Below are 19,937 nucleotides of genomic sequence, written 5' to 3'. Positions count from 1 at the left end.
ACCGGATCCTGATCCGAGTCATAAAAAGGAAGTCCTGGTTCTCTTCACGATGGGAAGACCCATTCGTGGTTCAACCCAACCAACCGCCACAGCAGCAAAGATCGCTGAAAAGTCGAAGTGGATTCACCAATCCCAGGTCAAGGTAGTTCGAGACACAGGTGACTCTGAGTAGACTGGAAGTCGGACGGTTCCAAAACCTTTGTCCGTGAAAAACTCTTCTGACGTCTGCTCACCTGCCACGAGCACCCCTCACTTAACCTTGACCTCCCATAGACCTTTGCACCCCCACACAGAAGCCACAATGAAAGCTGTTGCCACCCTCATCACAGTGACTGTACTGTCAGTGGCAGCCTGGGCGTGTCTGAATGCCCCACCCACAGACTCGAACTGGAAAACAAGATGGTGACATACTCCTTCCACAGAGAAGAGTGAAGTGGTATGAGAAGAACAATCCAGAGAACTACTATGAAGTGTGGTATAATTTCATGGTGTTCCAGAAGAAACTGACTGGTGTGAATGAAAGTTGTTGTGTGTAGTCATATACCCATTTCCACAGGTACCCCACCAGTGTATCCCAAGACAATTTACCCCTATGCCAAAGACACACGGCAATGGTATCCCGAGAGATGTGTGGACATAGTGTTTTTGAAGTTGCCCATAGTTTGGATAGCTCGTTGTGCAATGGTGCAGATGGTCCAAGATACACTCCTTTTAAGGGGAGTGAACATAACAGTAAGAGATATCAGTGCAATTCAAACCACATGATTCAATCTGGGGCAGTGAGGTTCCTGATGACCATAAATTGTGGCCCACCCCCCAGAAAAATCATACTGTCAGCACTTGCCCAGCTTGGAGTGGGTAAAGTTATGCTCCGTGTAGAGACATTGAACTGCCGCATGGGACTGTTCATTAACTAAACTGTCAAGGCCCTACAGGGTATAGCAGATGATTTAAAAGCCCTTAGGAAAATGGAGTTGCAGGACCGGATGGTCCTGGATCTGATAACAGCCAAGGATGGAGGTGTGTGCCATAATGGGAGAACACTGCTGCACCTTCATCCCAGATGAAACAAGTAACGAAGGTAACATTACTCGTGCCATAGCTGAAATGAAGGCCCTAGCCAACACCATGGCCCAAGATCACTCAGCCGTAGGTGCATCACTGTGGTCGTGGTTTACAACCGGACCATAATTCTCCATTCTCATTGAATTTGCAACCCCCATTCTTGAGATTATGCTACTATTTTGCATTTTTGTGTGAAAGCTATGATTAAAAACACAATCCAGCACACGCTAGTAGCTTACAGTGACATCAAGTACTACCGCATGGCAAACCATACTGGAGATTCTCGCACTCTTTCGAAGTGTGACGAATCCCATGATGTCGAGTCCTGTGTAAATGTACTTGTTTCAATTTAAAAATTGTGTTCGCTCATTAAGAGGGACGTAGAGGATTTTTTCTCGAGTACCCCTGAATGCAGTATACAGACACTCCTCAACTTACGAATGCAATTGGTTCCGAGCGATTGTTCATAAGTTGAATTTGTTTGTAAGTTGATTTAGTGCTATATTTTTTATTATAATTTATGTTTAAGGCCTATATAAGTATATTGAAGGTTTATATAAGTGCATTTGTATGTTTAAGGCTTGTATAAGTAACACGCATTGGTTTGTACTGAAAAAAAAAACATTTAATAAAATGGAGAGAATATGTACAGTACTGTAGAGAGAGAGATAGATTTATGTATTAGAAACTGGCCAAAAGAAGCGACCTAATGACGATTGCACAGTTTTCTTCTTTTTTTCATCATAAATGATGCAGTAGCACTGTATGGCATCATTCAATTGATTTGCAAACTTTGTGCAGCGTTCAATATTTGGGTCCTGCTGCTCGATCTTTCTGTTTATAAATGGTACTGAATGTGCAACGCTCACCACTCTCACGCGCATCAAGCTTCGTTATTATTGCCACTCGTTTCAAATGAAATGGCTTGCCTCTTCCTTGCAACTCCCTCAATAGAAGCCTTTAGCTTTTTACCAACCATATTCAATATTGGATGCATGAGATATTTAATGATACAAATGAAAAAGGTTCTTTGCACACTGGAGATACATTCACGCACTTCCGCATTGCAACGAAGAAGAAGGTAGATGCTGGGTGAGCTGAGCTCTCACAGCGCCAGGCGTCGGTATTAGCGGCGGAAAGAAGTACTACTCCGAAAAAGACGCGAAATACAAAATTGGACTTGCGAACATTTTTGGACTTAAACGCAATTTGCAGACATGTTCGTATGTACCGTTGTTCGTAAGTTGAATGTTCGTAAGTAGGGGAGCGTCTGTATATATAGTTTTCGCCTCTGCCTTGACAAGTGACTGTTATTTTCCATACCCTGTGAAGAGTAACTGTTGATGATATTTGTATTCTAGAACCTGGAGGGAAGGGATACAAATTGATGTTTAATGAAAATTCTTTTAATTACTCCAGGGGGGAAATGTGAAATATGAAATGCATTCTTTTTGATACTTTTTATATGCTACCATGTTTCCTTTAGCAATTAGAATATAATTTCACTGACGCCTACTGGTCAAGGCCTGTCATCACTTTATATATATCGCCTCCTCTTTTCATTGTTCAAGCGAAAATGCAGGGTGCAACACATGCGTTACATTAAGAAAATGAAACCTAACATTCAGAAAACAGCAACGATATCCTTATCCAAGGACACCAAGCGAGTGGTAAACACTAGGAATAAAAACATTTAATGAAAATGAACAAAGATTGTAAAGGATCTATGCTGTAGATAAGGCCGTCAAGCAGGCCTCGTTGGTAGCCACTGAAGACACTCACAACAAACATTTGCAGCGCACAAAATAAAATCCAACCTGAATTGTATAAAAAATAAACACTTCACCATTTTGCAATGTAACTCAGAGTGGCAGCCTGTCACTGACAAACGACAATATACGGTAACTACGGATAAAATTAAATGACCAACACTGTGTCCAGCCAATAATATGGTGGGGTTCACGTCACTCACGTGTGTTTACTTCCGCAGCATGAGTAAATGTTAACGACATTGATTGGCTGTGTTAGTTACGCGTTGTGTTTTACAGGTTAGCATATAGCTAACGGTTTGGTGGAGCTGCTGCCAAGCCTTTATCATGGCAAAACGAGCCAAAGTTAAAATAATGCAGTTCTTTTAAGATGGAATGGCTGTCTGAGTATGTGCAAAGAGAAGAATACACTGTGAAATAGGGTGATAAAGGTCTCTGCAAAACATGCAGCTAAAGTTGTAAGCGAGTTTTCCGATTGGATATAAATGGAAGTGACACATTCAGCAGAAGTCATTTGAATGAGAATGAGAAGTGAGGACAGTAGTGAAAAATAAGGTAAAATTTAAGTCAGATTTATTCATATTTTAATGACATTTATTAAGATGTTTTATTCATAGATATCATTAAATTTTAATGACTAGATCATTTATGGGTAGTAGACATGCATCTGCTTACGGCAGGTGTGATACTGGTGTGTGTGCCCATAGCGAGCACTTTGCTGTTGCTCACACTGGTTCTCAGTGTGCTCAGTGTGGTGGTCTGTATGTACAGACATGAAAAATTAGAGGGAACATTGCTCGAGAGCCAATGACCCTACCCCTAACTGAGGAGGACCTGATAGAAATGACGCACTCAGTGAGTGAGGAAGAAGAGTCATCAAGGTGGATGAAGAACGTAGTCTTTAAATAAATCTGTAGATCTTCAATTTGGCACCCAGTTTGGAACAACGGGTCCAGGAGATTGATGACAACATGGTCAGAGCCATCTAATTCGGCAATTGTCTTGAGTGTCATGTCATTGTACAAAAGCATATTATACAAAAAAAGAAACAACGGTCAGAACTCCACATCACTGGCTTCCATGTGCGCCAAAAACCTCTCGCAAAAGCTTCCCCAGCTGCCCCTACGGCTCCTCCAGCTGCCCCTACGGCTCCTCCAGCTGCCCTTACGGCGCCTCCAGAAGATTCCATCGATGATCCAATGCCTATCGAATCTGACGAAGAGGACTTGGATTAACGCTCCCAATAACCATTTTTTTATGATTTAAATCAAGCAGAGGAACTATTTTCAGTGAATACAGTAGTTAAAATATATTTTAAAAATGTATATACAGATTATATTTACATATTACAGTAGTCACTCAAATTTCGATGTTAATGTAGACGTGACATGGCCGCGATAAACAAAAAAAAACGCTCAGTAGGATCCCCCTCATTATTACTACCACATTACGTTTTCGCGCCTAAACAGAAATACAAGCAAGTACAGTAATACCTAGAGATACGTGTGTTCCGGGATCGAGCTCGTATGTCAATTTACTCATAACCCAAATACATTTTTCCCATAAAAATTAGCTAACTACAAATGAATCCGTTCCCACCCTCTCAAAATACACAAACAAAAAACAAGGATATTACAATGGAAAACCAGGATATTACAATGGAATAAATTTTTTTTTATTTGTCCTAGTTCACCACCTACCGTATTTTGCTGTTTAATATACCCCCCCATATAATATACTCGGGTATTTTAAACGGCAATAAATCTAAAATTGCCTACGGTTTCACAAGGCGGCACAACCTCACATTCCGCACCATCACTCACGGCTGAGAGGATCTACAACATGGATGAGACCACATGTTACCTGGACATGACATCCAGCAAGACGCTCCACTTCAAGGGAGAAAAAGGAGGAGGTGGATACAGGTCATGCAAAGACACGATTCACAGCTGTCATAACGGTTTCGATGTCGGGCAAGGTGCTGAAGACCATGGTGATCTTGAAGGGGTTGAAAAAGATACCGAAGATTACCATTCCAAAGAACATCGTCCTGGCTGTTTCGATAGGTGGTTTGATGAATGAGCCGCTGATGCAGAACTGGATTGAAAAAGTCCTCGGGGCCCGAAATCCATTCCTGCAGAATAAACCGGGTGTAATCGTGATGGACAGGTATGGCTCACACTTGAAAGAAAGCGTCAAGAAGTCACTCGCCAACCGAAAGCTGGCTTTGAGGTATATTCCAGCTGGCATGACCAACCTTCTGCAGCCTCTAGATGTCGCCATCAACTCAGCGTTCAAGGCGCGAATGCGAGAACAGTGGGAGGACTGGTTCGAGAACGGAAAGAAGGAATTCACACAGAAGGGAAACAGGAGGCGACCAGGTAGTACAGTTTGTGTCCCACAGCACGGAAATGCTGGATGCAACCAAATTCCGCAAAGCGTTTGAATGTTGTAGCATCAAGGAGAAAGGGGAAGCTCACGGCAACGCTGAACTGAACTCCGACTTGAAAGCTTTGCTGGAGCAGAATAAGAAAACCAAAGATCCCTTGCCAAGTTTAGGACTGGAGGAGGAAGCTGAAAGTGAGGATGAAGATGAAGTCGTCATTGAAGAGAAGTCTGTTGCTGACAGCGATTTGGAGTCTTTGTCCGACTAGTAATTACTACTTACTGCTGAATAAAGTCTGAGTTGGAATTTTAATTAACTTAAGTATCTATAATTATGTCCAAAAAAGCTGAGTTGCTGTTTAATATACCTGGGTATATTAAACGGCGCACAAACGGGAGGCTCAAAAAAGCAAAAATCATTTAATATACCCGGGTATATTAAACCGCAAAATACGTTACTCACAAAGTAACAAATAGCTATCGAGACGTTATGATCTTCAATACTAAAATGTGACATTACTCAGTACAGACGGTAGCGGCATGCGCGGACGAGAGAGAGAAACGACATGACGGCAACGCACTCGTAATATAACAAACTTTAAACTAACTTAAATGAACTTGGATTACTGTACACACTTAAAAATAAGTTTGAATCTTACGTTACACTAAATTTAAACCTTCGTGTGCGATAACCAAGGCAAAAATAATGTATTCCACCACAGCTTTCCAGCTGGCCGGAACTTCCTGGCTTGTCCATGCCTGAGAACCAAATGTTCGTTTTTCTATAAATAATTGAACCAGCCACAACTCGCTTTGAAGGGTTTCGCTGGTGTCTTTTTCGGATACCTGCTTTGCTTTCAACTGCATGTAGATTCCGCTGGCTTTTTCACAGATTATCGACTCGGTCATGATATCTCTAGTAAAAAAAAATGCATCCTGTATGGCCCCGTGCTCATAGAAAGATAGATGCTGATCTCATAAGCAGCCTCTCGCATACTCGACCACCCGGACGACCGCATCTGGAACCATCCTGTATGCTCGTATCTCAGCAAAAAATTTGCTGGGAATTTTCCCCCTATCTCAAATTTCTGGTATTTTGGGACACTCGTATGTCAAGGTATTACTGTACACAATTAACAAAAAGTGCATATTTATTAAATATTACAGTGGTTCTTAATCTGTGTTCGAACCCCAGGGGTTCGGTGAGTCTGTCCAAGGGGTTCGGTGGAGCCTCTTCCATGGAGGTCAAGACACATCGACTCATGTCTATTTACGATAACATGCCCTGCTTGATCATCACTGGCTGCAGATAATCACACAGTGCTGCGAAGAGTTTATATATCTTGAATTTGAAAAAAGTCATTTTACTTTACATTAAAGAAGGTTCCGGTGAATGCGCATAGGAAACTGGTAGGGTTCGGTGAATGCGCAAATGAAACTGGTGGGGTTCGGTGAATGCGCAAATGAAACTGGTGGGGTTCGGTGAATGCGCAAATGAAACTGGTGGGGTTGGGTGAATGCGCAAATGAAACTGGTGGGGTTCGGTGAATGCGCAAATGAAACTGGTGGGGTTTGGTAGCTCAAAAAAGTCCCCTCCGCAGCTGTTATGTATAATGGGAGACATAAAACCTGTCTTTCTCAGCCAGATGACGATAATCTACCTTCTTTTACAAAAGCTAGCCCTCTCCAATTAGCCTTAGGCAAGTTTATAGGGTAATAGTAGAGGTAAAAATAAAAAAAAGTTGCTCCAGGGAAACGAGTAGCCCCCCAGCGACCGCTATCCTCGCTCGAGAAGAATGGACTCTATTGTTAGGTGAACCTGATGATGATGAATCAGACTTTGAAATATTTTAAACATGATGAATTAGACTGAGGATTTAATATTGTAGATTTCAATTGAGATGTGTTCATATTGGTATTAGTCATGCCTCTACTTACAAATGCCTCTAGGTACGAAATTTTCAGGTTACACATTTTTTTATATGCAAATGAGTGACTCGAGATACGAAAGAGAGCCAAGTTACGAAATCCCCCATGAAGTAAATGCATTTCCGTATCCGTTATATTATTTTAAAAATATTGTTGGATGCATTGATTCTCACTTTCGAACATCTCTACCCTCTACTGGGCTCTCATTCCTTCGCTCTCATTCTATCTCAAATAATGACAATAAAAGCATTCAATTAGATTCAATTGGCTGTCGCAGAACAACCACTATCCATGTTTCAAGATTCTCTCTTACAAGCCTGTCCACCTCAAATAAATGCTCCCCTTATTAAAGATTGCAATTCCTCTTATTATGAGATTAAAAACCGTACAAATGCAATGTGGAACATATTTACACCCCCCCACACCCTAGCTCCGCTTTTCTGCAATGCCGTAGCTCTGCAATGGGGAGGCCATCCTCAGCTTGGGGAGGCCATCCTCAGCTTGCAGTGGCTTCGCTCAGCAACGGGGAGATGGCATGGCCGTGCTATCGTCGGCTCGCTTTGGATTAGATGACGCTGGACGCTTATCAGGCCTTTTCAGCAGGGATGTAAAATCCAAACAAAGCTGGAATTGACTCAAAGTTATTCTTTCTCCACAAGGTCTAATGTATGCAATGCAAAACGCAAGCCGCTGGAAACAAGAAACGGCTTGGCGGCGTGTTTCACAGCCATTTATAGTTCTCGGCGCACCCATTCTTCCTCTGTGTTAGTCGCTTCTTTGGCACTTAGAGCCAACCATTTCAGCGTCGAAGAAGCGGTGCCCTGACTTCCTTCATTTTTCACCGCCATCTCTCTTCCGGATGCGAGTTTCAGACATTATGAACTTTTTTCTTTTCATACCCCAGAAAAAAAAACTGCGATGTAGTGAAGAAGGTTCACAGAAATACACTAGTCTTTCCATATCCCTATAACTAACATTTAATAAATACACAAATTTGTTTAGGCAGGAAAACATACTGTGATCCTTCCCTTCGCTGCTTCAACTTTTGCGGCTTCACTACATCGCTGATTTTTTTAGGGTAGTTAAACAAAGTTCATAAAAATGTCTAAATCTGGATTGAAACTCGCAACCAGAAGACAGATGAAAAATGGTGAAAATGGCGGAGGTCGCGGCAGCGCTTCATCTCTCAGCGCCGAGGAAGCTATCTACAATAGAGGGAGAATGGGTGCGCCAAATATATATATACCGTGCCTAGATTGCATACCTGTCAACCTCTGCCGATAACTGCCCTTATAAATGATTATGATTCCCCTTACAAACCCCCAAAAAACCTTACAAACACCGTACGACTCGTACGGTGTTTGTAAGGTTTTTTGGGGGTTTGTAAAGGGAATCATAATCATTTATAAGGGCAGTTATCGGCAGAGGTTGACAGGTATGAGATTGCATCTTGCCATTTCCTCTTTTATTCCAAGTGAATGTTGCTTATTTTTCCTAAATATTAACGTTCCTTGATAGGCTAAATAAGTAGCAGGCAATTGCGACATAAATGAATCTACACTGTGGCGTTCTTTTGTACATAATTCAGCTGGTAGGAACCAATGTTAATGAACTCTGCCTTGCAGTTAAAATGGAGACACAGGAAGTGAAGGCACTTCTCCTCTGGAGATGCAAGCGTGTTGTGGCGAACTGTATGCTGCAAATAAATAAAAATAAATTCTCGTGAGGTGAAGTAGTCAGAGGTGTAGCGGCTGGTCTCTCCGCCCAGGTTGACGCGCTACACATTGCCGCGACTGTTCTCCTCGAAGCATCGCCCCTTTCCTTGGGCACCGGCACCGGCACGCATGTCCTGTTGTTCACCGCCCGAAGCACGCATCTTCCGAGGTGCGAAACTGCAAATTCTCGTGTGGACAAACACACCCAGACTCCCAAGGAATAAAAAATATGAACCAGCACTAAAATGGATTAACGCCATAGATACAGCCGTGAAGCTGGCATGACAATAGGATGTCAAAACACTGCAAGGAGTCACTCGGAAGGAGATCAATGATGACAGCCAGTGAATTCAGCAATATTTGTACAAGAAAAATGCCTCTCGTATCTGACAGAGGAGTTGGACTAAAACTCCAACGACCTGCTTTTTATTACCGTATTTTCACCCCTGTAGGGCGCACTTAAGAGTCTAAAATGTTCTCGAAAAAGCCCAATCGGTTGGTGCATTTTGTCTGTGCACTAAACTAAATTTTTGTATGGCCCTGACCGCTTGAGTGACTTGTTTTATTTCTTGCCAATACGCTACTTAATTGGATTGGATAACTTTATTCATCCCGTATTCGGGAAATTTCATTGTGATAGTAGCAAGGGGGTGAGAATGCAGATACTGGAAAGGCATAGTTACACAAAGTTACAAGTTAGACAATACAGTTGCAAAGGCCGCAGAACAACAAAGCAAAAGCACAAAGTACAAAGCGAAGTATATGGTATCATTAAGAATCACCAAATCAAAAGATTAAGACAGAAAAGCAGCAAAAACACAAAACAAGCAGGAGCGGACGGAGCTACCGCCACCGGCTGCCAATTGAGCCATCTTGGTTGCGGTAGCAAAAACGGATACAGACTCAAGATTACACTGGGGGCGAGCACTCCATGGGCGCGCCGGCGGCGGGATTTTGGGGCAATATCAAAGGGTTTCACAGCCTGAAAATTTCATACCTAGAGACATTTGTAAGTAGGTGTAAGACTGTACTATATTATTTATTTATACTAGTGAAACAAATTTAGCAGGGCAAAGGGAAACTCCAGCAACAATATAAAATTCACAATCAAGAGAGTTCAATTTATCTCAGTGCATTTTTCTTATAAAGATAAAAGAATCCAGGGGTGCAATACTAAATATATACAGTACATTTAATACAATATACAGTGGTACCTCGACATACGAGTGCCCCGACATACGAGCAATTTGAGATACGAGTAAAATTTTGAGCCGATATTTATCTTGAGATACGTGACAAATTTTGGTTTTACGAGCAGACAGCGGACGCGAGATGCTGCTCATAAGAACATCATGGACATTGTCTCGCTCCCCGCCACTCCCTCGTGTAATGTCTCTGTGGTCACAACTCCATCGTGTAATGTCTCTGCGAGCACTGGGCGAAGCGGTGCATTTTTTCAGTGTTTTTTTCCCTGTTAGTCAGTGCGAATGGCGTATATACTACTTCTCGTTGGCAAGTGGTCGTGCGTTAACCTATTGTGAGGACATTTGTGTGCATCACTTTGGGAATATTTTGAAGGGAATACAAAATCAAACAACCGCCGATATTGACTGAAAGTCAGTGTGGAGGCGGGGCAAATAGAGCCAACCCGGGAGAAGAAAGGAATCAAAATGTCAAACTAAATAAGAATTAAATTCAGTGTTAGGTTAGATTAAACTTATTTTTGTGTGTGTCTGCATCGTAATCCAAGTTCATTTAAATTTGTTTATGTTATGTTACGAGCGCGTTGCCGCGCAAAAAGTCCCCCCCTCTCTGTCCGTCTCTCTCTCTCCCCCTGCGAAATTCGTATAATTTTAGTACTATTAAACACATTTTAGTAATATTAAACCACTGGTTATTTGTTACTTTGTTAATAGATGGCGAATTAGAACAAATAAAAATGTTTTTCCAGTCCAATAGCCTATTTTTGGTTCTTTTTCAGAGGGTTGGAACAAATTAATTTGTTTTTAGTTCATTTCTATGGGAAACGTTCGTTTGAGTTACGAGAAAATCGACGTACGAGCTCAGTCTCGGAACGCATTAAGCTCGTAACCTCGAGGTACCACTGTATTTATTTTCACATACTAGTGAAACAGACTTTGCACAACAAAGAGAGCATCAAAGTTAAGAAAGTTTTAATCAAGAGGTCAAATAATAACATTGGACTATTATTTATTGATGAGAATCAAATATTTAAATATCATTTGTTGAAAACCTTATTTGGTGCTGCACATTTGATTTGCCCCAAAAATGTTTTCACTAATACCTCTCATATGGTCTAAATGTTGGTTACCTTTGCTCAAATTGGGAAAAAAGACATTTGGACGTGCTATTTTTCCCTCCTAAATACATTTCCGAGCTATCGGATGAAGCCTCGGTTTTCGACATTTACAAAATCAGGATCTACTCTGACTCGACTGGCATGCAAAAATATGTAATCGGAAAATCTCTAATATGAATAGCACACCTGTCAATTTATAGGTTTTTCCCATATTTTGTTTTTTTGATCATTTCAAATTGTGCACGCCTATGTATGTAACAATTTTTGTACACAATTTTTTATTTTTTAAGTACGTTTTTTGCAAGACCGATCTCTTACCCACTTTGGCTCTAATCTGGATCATCTGTCACTGTGCGCGTCAGCAAACAATGTACTCAGACAGTCAAGCTGTCAGCGTCATAAAATGACATCTACAAAATCTTGAATTTAGTGCATACAAAAAGGCGCACAGACTAATTGGGAACCCGATCCACTTATTGGAAAATTTTAGACTTTGAAGTGCACCCTATGTAAGTAAATGTGCCGGGTTGTGTTTGTACGGTTTACTATCGCTTAATAAGGGGAATTGCAATCATCAATAAGGGGAGCAATTGACAGGTATGAAATAGGAAATTTCAAACATTGTTTTTGGATCGATGGGTCAATTATTAATATACAATAAATTCCAATTTTACTTCAAAACATGCATTCTTGGATTTTAAATACACTAATAAAAGCATTTAGCATGTAGAATGTATAAAATATATTGGACTTTATATCTATGAATGTTTGTGATTTGTGACGCGCAATATTCAAGTTTTATACATACTGCAGTCTAAAAACTGAATGTGACATCTGAGTTTTAGAATTTTGAGACTTGTTTCCACCTTACCCTTTTGAGGATGTTAAGGCGATAGTGCAGCCTGCTGTTCTCCTCTCGTAGCTCATCCAGACGACAAGAAGACGGATTTGATTTACGAGAGTTTTTTAGACATTCCAGCTCAGCAGAGAGATTCTGGATCTCACATTCCTGGAACAAAACATTGTAATCACATACTCGTAGTAGCAGGCCCATAAAAATTATATACAGCAATCCAGACATGGCCGCGATAAACAAAAAAACACAAAGTAGGGTCACCCCTATTTTAATAAAGTGCTGAGTCCTAGTAGCAAGCGGAGGACAGGGGAGTGGCTTGCGCTTGCAAGTTTCAGCGTGAATTTTCTCATTTTTATGAACTTTAAAAACACACGCACGCACGCACACACACACACGTTACTTCAGTGCTGAGTTCTAGTACCAAGTGGAGGACAGGAGAGTGGCTTCCGCTTGCGAGTTTCAGCGTGGATTTTCACATCTTTCTGAACTTTAAAAAAAAAAATTCCCCCAGAAAAAAAAACAGATGTATTGAAACCGCGAAAGTTGAAGCTGTGATATTCGAGGGATTACTGTATGTAATTAAGCCATGTGAAGACAGTAACAGCATAAGTAATCATTCACTCCAATTTATTATGGCCAATAACACCTATCAAGATCAAAGGATATCAGAGTGAAACAAAAAAAATCCTAATTTATACTCGCAACAAGCTAATTCTATAGGACAGAGGTCACTGTCTAAAGTCCGGGATGTCCAAACCTTATTCTCCAAGAGCATCTTACGGAAAAATCAGGCTTCAACCTACATTTGTCAAACAGAGGATCAGAATCGGGTAAAAAATAAATAAAATGGGCATTTTTAAATTATTATTTGTTTTATTTTTAAATATCTCATTTGCTGCCATCGACTGTGAAAGGCATCCCATTCATTTTAACTGTGAGGACATAACGATCGCCATCATAGTCAAATTGGATTGACTGTCTATCGCCATCATTGGCAGCAAAGAATTGTCAATGACAGCATTCCCATTTAAAAACCGATTAGTGGTTTATCACTGTTGGTCACATATTCATATTTAAGCTACTGAAAAAAAACTGTGGAACAAAGAAAATGTTCACTGACAGCAATATATATATATATATATATAAATAAAAGAAATTCACAACCCCTCAATTTATCGCATTAGAATTTTTAGATACATATTTATTCATGGATAACAAAATGCTAAAATTACAGTTTCCTATGTTGATTTCAATATTTTGTTAGATTGACTATGGAGTATGGAATGTATTCTTTTACTTTTATTAGTCAATTGGGTTATTTAGTGTAGTCACTAGAATAGAATTTTGCAGTCTAGTGGAAATTTCCGTCCGTGACGCCTATGAGTTAGGGGCGCGCCTATGAGTTAGGGGCGCGTCATCGGTACTCGGACGATTCGCCGAAAGACGTTTCGCCGACCAACAGTTCGCCGAAACGGGATTCGCGCGCTCGCCCCGCCCCTGGATCATGTGTGTACATGTTTTTCAACCTCGGCCCGCGGGCCAAATACGGCCCGTTACAGATAACATTCATTTAGGAATAACAAGGGCATGTACTGCCGCCCCGCTTGACATATTTCTAAATACAAGTACGTACTACAATGTGCTGCCATTTTTTTATATTTTATCCTTGCGTTTAAAGGAGTAGCCATTTGGAGATCACGCAGAACAGTACGTGACAGAAGAAATAGAGAAAATAAAGTAGTAGTAACAGTAAGTACTACTGTAATGAAATTGTAAATTTAAAAATCCTACTCCAGAAAACTTACACCAGCATACAAAATGTTGAGATTAATCTTTGAATTAAGGTTCTCAGCAAATCATTTTGAATATATATTTCCTAAAATAATGGGAAATTATTTAAAATTAAACTAGAAGTAAAAGTGTGTTCCATGCAATGTTCCCTCTAAGCTGCGCGCGTGCACAATTGCGCACCACTCTCGTCTTCTCTGCGCACAGCAAATCATATGGAGCGCACAAAATAAAATCCCATTTATTTATTTATTTTTTCTATTTATTTTATTTTTTTTTAGCTGTGAGGCCGACGCGCAAACCACTCATCCGCCGGGCCGCCCATTCATAGATATTAATCATTACATTTTATTACCTGCTTATGGCAGGTGTGATACTGGTGTGTGCCCATAGCGAGCAATGATTATGTTGCTCACAACGGTACTCAATGTGCTCAGGGAGGTTGTCTTTCTGCCCAGACAAACAAAAAATTAGAGGGAACATTGGTTCCATGGCATTTTCAGGTATTGTTCTCTAAGCCCTCTAGTCTGTCCAAGGCACTTAGAATTTCACATAAGTCTTCTAGTGTTGTTTTTTCTCAGTCAGACATCAATCCCCAGCTTTGATAAATTACAATGCGTGTCCAAATGTCTACTACTTTAAACGCAAGGATAAAACAAAAAACATAAAAAAATGGCAGCACATTGTAGTACATACTTGTATTTAGAAATATGTCCAGCGGGGGACAGTACATGCCCTTGTTATTCCTAAATGAATGTTATCTGTAACGGGCCGTATGGCCCGCGGGCCCAGGTTGACAAACATGTACACACACGATCCGGGGGTGGGGCGAGCGCGCGAATCCCGTTTCGGATCCGGGGGTGGGGCGAGCGCGCGAATCCCGATTCGGCGAAACGTCCGTTCGGCGAACTGTCCGTCGGCCAAACGTCCGTCGGCGAAACATCCGGTCACGGCGTCATCTACCATGACACGCCGATTTCTTTGTTCACATTTTCCCACCTAAAATTTGTATCAACACCCGTTTCTATGTCACGTGATCTTTGTCAATAAAGCGAGCGGATCTGTGGGAAGCAGGCAGGGATTCAAACTGGTCAGGCTGGAGGATAGACATCTCCTGGCGCTGGCTACTCTGACCAACTCCTTCAGCTGAAGTTAGGAAAAACTCATCATGGCTATCTCTGTTTGCTTCCTCTAATTCGTTTTACAGAAACAAGATAAGACGTCTGTGAATTTTGGTAAATAACGGATCGAGGATTTTTGATAAGTTAAGGGTTCGAATGCTTTTGATAAATTTTGGCTCTAGTACTTCTGTTTAGGTTTAATCAAGTACTATTGAAGATTAAATAGGATCGAGTGCTTTTGGTAAATTGAGGATCGGGTACTTCTTATTTGTTTTAAATCAAGTACCTTTGTGATAATACGTTCAAGAACTTTTGAAAGAATAATACAAATACAGATAATTGAAAACAAAATGGGAGAGTTTGACAGGAACAGTAATTGGTTTGATTTGCGGCAGATTCCTAACCATCCTGAGCAAGTGTTGTTGAGCGAACAGGTTAAGCATGCCTGTGACGTTTGTGTCGGAGGTTTGCCTAAAAAAGGAACGTGAGAGTATGAGAGAACGATTGACGGAATGGATGTATAAGTGTTGTGGGGACGGCTGGTTTCCACCTATGTTTTCAACTGCATGTTTAGTGACATTAATGAAAGAAACTGAAATGGCTTGTGTTAGGAGAGCGGAAGCTTTGAGATTAGCAGTGGAAAAAACTAACAGGTTGTCCACAAGAGGTAAAAGAGTGAGACATAATGCTAAGAAAGTTGTGGAAATGAAAGCGAATGCGAGAATGATAGCTATGGGATGTGCGTTGAAGTTGTCTCGTGTGGCGGTTAAAGAAGATAGTGTTTGTCTGGTGCCATCCCCGCCCGATTTGCCCTCCTCGCCGCCTCCTTACTCGAAGGAGAAACGGTTTTCGGCGGTATCTCCATTTAACCCATTTATGCCTTCACCCTACCATGATGTCAGAAAATCTTTGAATGAAATTCAAGCTCCGCTGCTTAATATAACTGCTGGCCGACTCGAAGTAGATGATCGACGGGCTCTCGCGCGCTCACAACAGACATCAAACATGAATTCAGTTGCAGAAACCCTGACTAGTGGAGTGACCGCTGCCATTAAAGAATTAGCCGAAAAATTGGCCAATACAGTGGTACCTCGAGATACAAGCTTAATTCGTTCCGGGACTGAGCTCGTAAGTCGATATTCTCGTAACTCGAACAAACATTTCCCATTGAAATGAACTAAAAACAAATTAATTCGTTCTAACCCTCTGAAAAAACACCAAAAACCAGATATTGGATTGGAAAAAAATGTTTTATTTCTTCTAATTCGCCGTCTATTAACAAAGTAACACAACTAGTGGTTTAATATTACTAAAATGTGTTTAATAGAACTAAAATTAGACGGATTTCGCAGAGGGTAGAGAGAGAGGGACATACAGGGGGGCGGGGGAGACTTTTTGCACCGGTGAATCGTAATATAACAAACAAATTTAAATGAACTTGGATTACGATGCAGACACACTCAAAAATAAGTTTAATCTAACCTTACTTCTAATTTTGTTTTACATTTTTATACAATTCTCCCGGCCGGGTTGGCTGTTTGCCCCCCCGGAAGGTAAGTGATAATTACCATTTAAATCGTTGCTCAAATTCCCTAAATACAAACGGTGAATTACTATTTAGTCATACTTAATGCCCTATTAATTATTAGGCTAAAGAAATGGCCCAAATTTCCCGGACTTTTATTGTTTTTTTGTTGGAGAACTTGCGAAGTCCCTGTCGGACGTACTTTCCTAAGGGGACAACTCATGTACATACAAACTCATACACTCATGTCGGCTCAGTGAAACTGCTCATGGCCATTGTTGGCTTTTATTGATGCGTAGACCGTGTTGTTTTACCTTGTTTTGTCGCCGGTCTTTTGGTCGCCGGTCTTTTGGTGGCCGGTCTTTTGGTGGCCGGTCTTTTGGTGGCCGGTCTTTTGGTGGCCGGTCTTTTGGTGGCCGGTCTTTTGGTGGCCGGTCTTTTGGTGGCCGGTCTTTTGGTGGCCGGTCTTTTGGTGGCCGGTCTTTTGGTGGCCGGTCTTTTGGTGGCCGGTCTTTTGGTGGCCGGTCTTTTGCTCGCCGGTCTTTTGGTTGCCCGTTGTCGCGGTCGGGGCAACCAAAAAACCGGCGACCAATCGACCGCACACGACTGGGCTAGAGTTGATGTTGACTCCAATGGCTGGCTCGAGGTTTAACACTTTTGGACTCTCTGGTCACCTTGGGTTCGCAACCTCAGATCTTATATGGTTTCTGATTGTATGCATTGCACTCTGTACTATGACAGATTGGGAGATGAGCTTTATGGTGAGGCATTTCAGACAATCGATTACACATGGGAATTGGACATGGGAGATCTATTTGCAGGCAAAACGGGTGTCGCCTTTTCGGTGTCTCTGACTCTTGAACAACTCAAGAGGTACATGATGGCGGATCCTCCGGATCCTTCTATGCCTCCTTGCCACCCACGTCTCCTTGATGGTCTCGCCCAAGCACACAGCGAAGGATCTGGGTCTGTTTGTCCTTGCATGTACACAGACAACTGATTGGCAAGTTTAAGTTCACTCTCGACTGCTCTATTCCCCGTCACTTGACGCTTATTGGATTCAATCTAACACATTTCTACCCACCTCTGCTTTGAAACACCAGATTCTGGAATCGACACCATGGACGTGAAACTACTGACTGCAATTATGCTGGTCAACTTCTTGACTCCCTTCCCACATCAGTGTGGTCCACGGATCTCACTGATGTTGGTTTATGCAATGTCTCTCCTATTGCATTTCAAATGAAACCATGACAAGTGTATGTTCCCCAATACTCTGTAAAAGAGGCTGGGATGATTGGCATTTCAGAAACAATTCAGGGTCAGCTCAAAGCAGGAGTGCTATGTGAAATTCAGGGCTCTGACTATAATACGCCCATTTTACCCATTGAAAAGAAAGGCACTGGAAAATTTTGCATGGTCCATGACTTACGCGCGATAAATGCGGCCGTCTTGACTCCCACTTTACCTGTCCCAAACCCCCACTCATTGTCTCAAATTACATCTGCCCACACTCATTTCAGTTGCATTGACTTGGCTAATGCTTTCTTTTGCATACCACTCCATCCTTGGATGAAACAATTTTTCGCTTTTACTTGGAATGGTGCAGGTTATTCTTACAACCATCTGCCTTAAGGCTTTGTGCTTTCACTTGGACTCTTCAACGACAGTCTCAGCCAGTTACTGTCTCCACTTGTACTGCCCCCTGGTGTTCTCCTGGTACAATATGTGGATGACCTTTTGCTGGCTGCTCCATCTGAAACCTGTTGCCTTGAAGCCACCTGGTCCTTGCTTTCTCATTTGGCCTCTGTTGGTTTGAAGTGTTCCAAATCCAAGATTCAGATTGCACGTCCACATTTCCTTTCTCGTTCGCCTAATTTCACGCCATGGCTCTGGGATGTCGCCCTCTCACAAAGATGATATTCTCCATATCTTAAACCAACAAATGTCAAATCCATGCTGGCTTTTCTTCTCTGCAACTACTCCAGACATCATGTTCCTGATTTTGCTGAATTCACCCATCCACTCCGGCAGATGGTTAATGCTCAAGGTATGCGAAACCTTTCCAATACTCTTTCTTGGACCACGGAAGCAGATACATCCTTTATTTCCTTGAAACAACATCTTTCCAGTGCTGCAGCTCTTGCAATTCCCGATTACAAATGTATAAATATTCTATCTTGAAAAGGTCAGCAGTGTTTCTGCTGCCCTTTATCAGAAGGGGGAAGTTGGAGGTCGACAAGTTTGTCTGTACGCATCCACTCCATTAGAAAAATATGAAAGACATCTTATTTGTGCTTCTTTTGCATCTGCCCTAGCCAGTGATTCAGAAAACATCTCACATTGTTCTTCATCACCCGCTGACAGTGCGAACATCACACAGTACAGTCCAATACGTCACAAGTCAAGCTTTCACCATGACTGGAGGAAGACAGAGAAAAATTTAATCAATTTTAACAAAACCACATATTCTCTTTACTCATGAAGGGGTGAACATGGCTGAAGGTCTACTTGAAGGAGAACCGCATTGTTGTGTAGAAAGAACTACGAAAGAAAACTCCCTCCGAAACGAACTGTATGAGACACCTCTTAACAACCCTGACTTGATTGTTTTTACAGACGGATGCTGCTTCAAAGGCAATGATGGCCTACAATCTGGATTTGCTGTAGCCTGATCCACAGAAACAGGTTTTGAAGAAGTCTAGGCCGAAAGAATTTCAGGCTCTGTCAGCGCAAAGAGCTGACATATTGGCATTGACAGCAGTTCCCCATCGCCTTAGGTTGTATAGATTTCTTGCTAACCCCATATGCTTCAAATGTAGACTTTACTCTTATTCGCGTTTGTCAGAGATTCCCATGGGCCGCACAAGAACATAGGCCAGGGCAATTAGTTGAAGGTCAAAGCAAGAGTCCGCGCCTAGTTTACTCAAGATATGTCCATAGCAGATGTCCTGGGGGTAGCGTCGGGGGTGAGTTCAATTGGTAGCAATTCATGGATGGAAAGAGCAGCATCAGCCAGTGCAGTGTACCCTGAAGCCGATTGTCGAGTGTGTATGGTAGCACGCCTCGTTATGTTCCTAATATCCCCTCCCTTGGATACACCTGCAAACATGTCATGCATTCTCCCAGTCATGTCTAGAGACATTCCACCCGAGCCGTGTACCGAATGGGATACTATTCATCCTTTGTCTCCAGCAACTGCCCCAATACCGATCTTCTATGCCGGCAAAGTCTCTCTGAATGCTACCTGTTTTTATAAAGATTCATCCACTCTACCACATCAAACAAAAGTTGGAATGATTCCCCAACAACACTGCTGGACTTTTCTGGTGACTACTCGGTCTGATGGATCGGAAGCCTTGACTTGTGCTCTGGTGTCTGCTATTTATCCAATCGTCGTCACTCCACTAGCCATTCATACTAATCTCCTAAAAGTAACACAACAAACTGTAGCAATCCGTCAC

At 41.8% G+C, this 19,937-nt stretch overlaps 1 protein-coding gene across 1 annotated transcript in view; it reads right to left on the bottom strand.

Annotated features, from left to right (window-relative positions):
- Positions 1-19,937, bottom strand: part of rars1 (arginyl-tRNA synthetase 1) — a 61,510-nt gene that overhangs the window by 35,993 nt on the left and 5,580 nt on the right. Inside the window, exon 2 of the mRNA XM_077591670.1 lies at positions 12,055-12,192. Coding sequence (XP_077447796.1) covers positions 12,055-12,192 — 138 coding nt within the window. The remainder of the gene's footprint in view (positions 1-12,054; positions 12,193-19,937) is intronic.

Source organism: Stigmatopora argus, chromosome 22 (assembly GCF_051989625.1).
Source record: "Stigmatopora argus isolate UIUO_Sarg chromosome 22, RoL_Sarg_1.0, whole genome shotgun sequence".
In the NCBI taxonomy this organism is placed as follows: Eukaryota; Metazoa; Chordata; class Actinopteri; order Syngnathiformes; family Syngnathidae; genus Stigmatopora; species Stigmatopora argus.
Note: the sequence above shows the minus strand (reverse complement) of the source record. Positions and strands in the feature narration are given on the sequence as shown.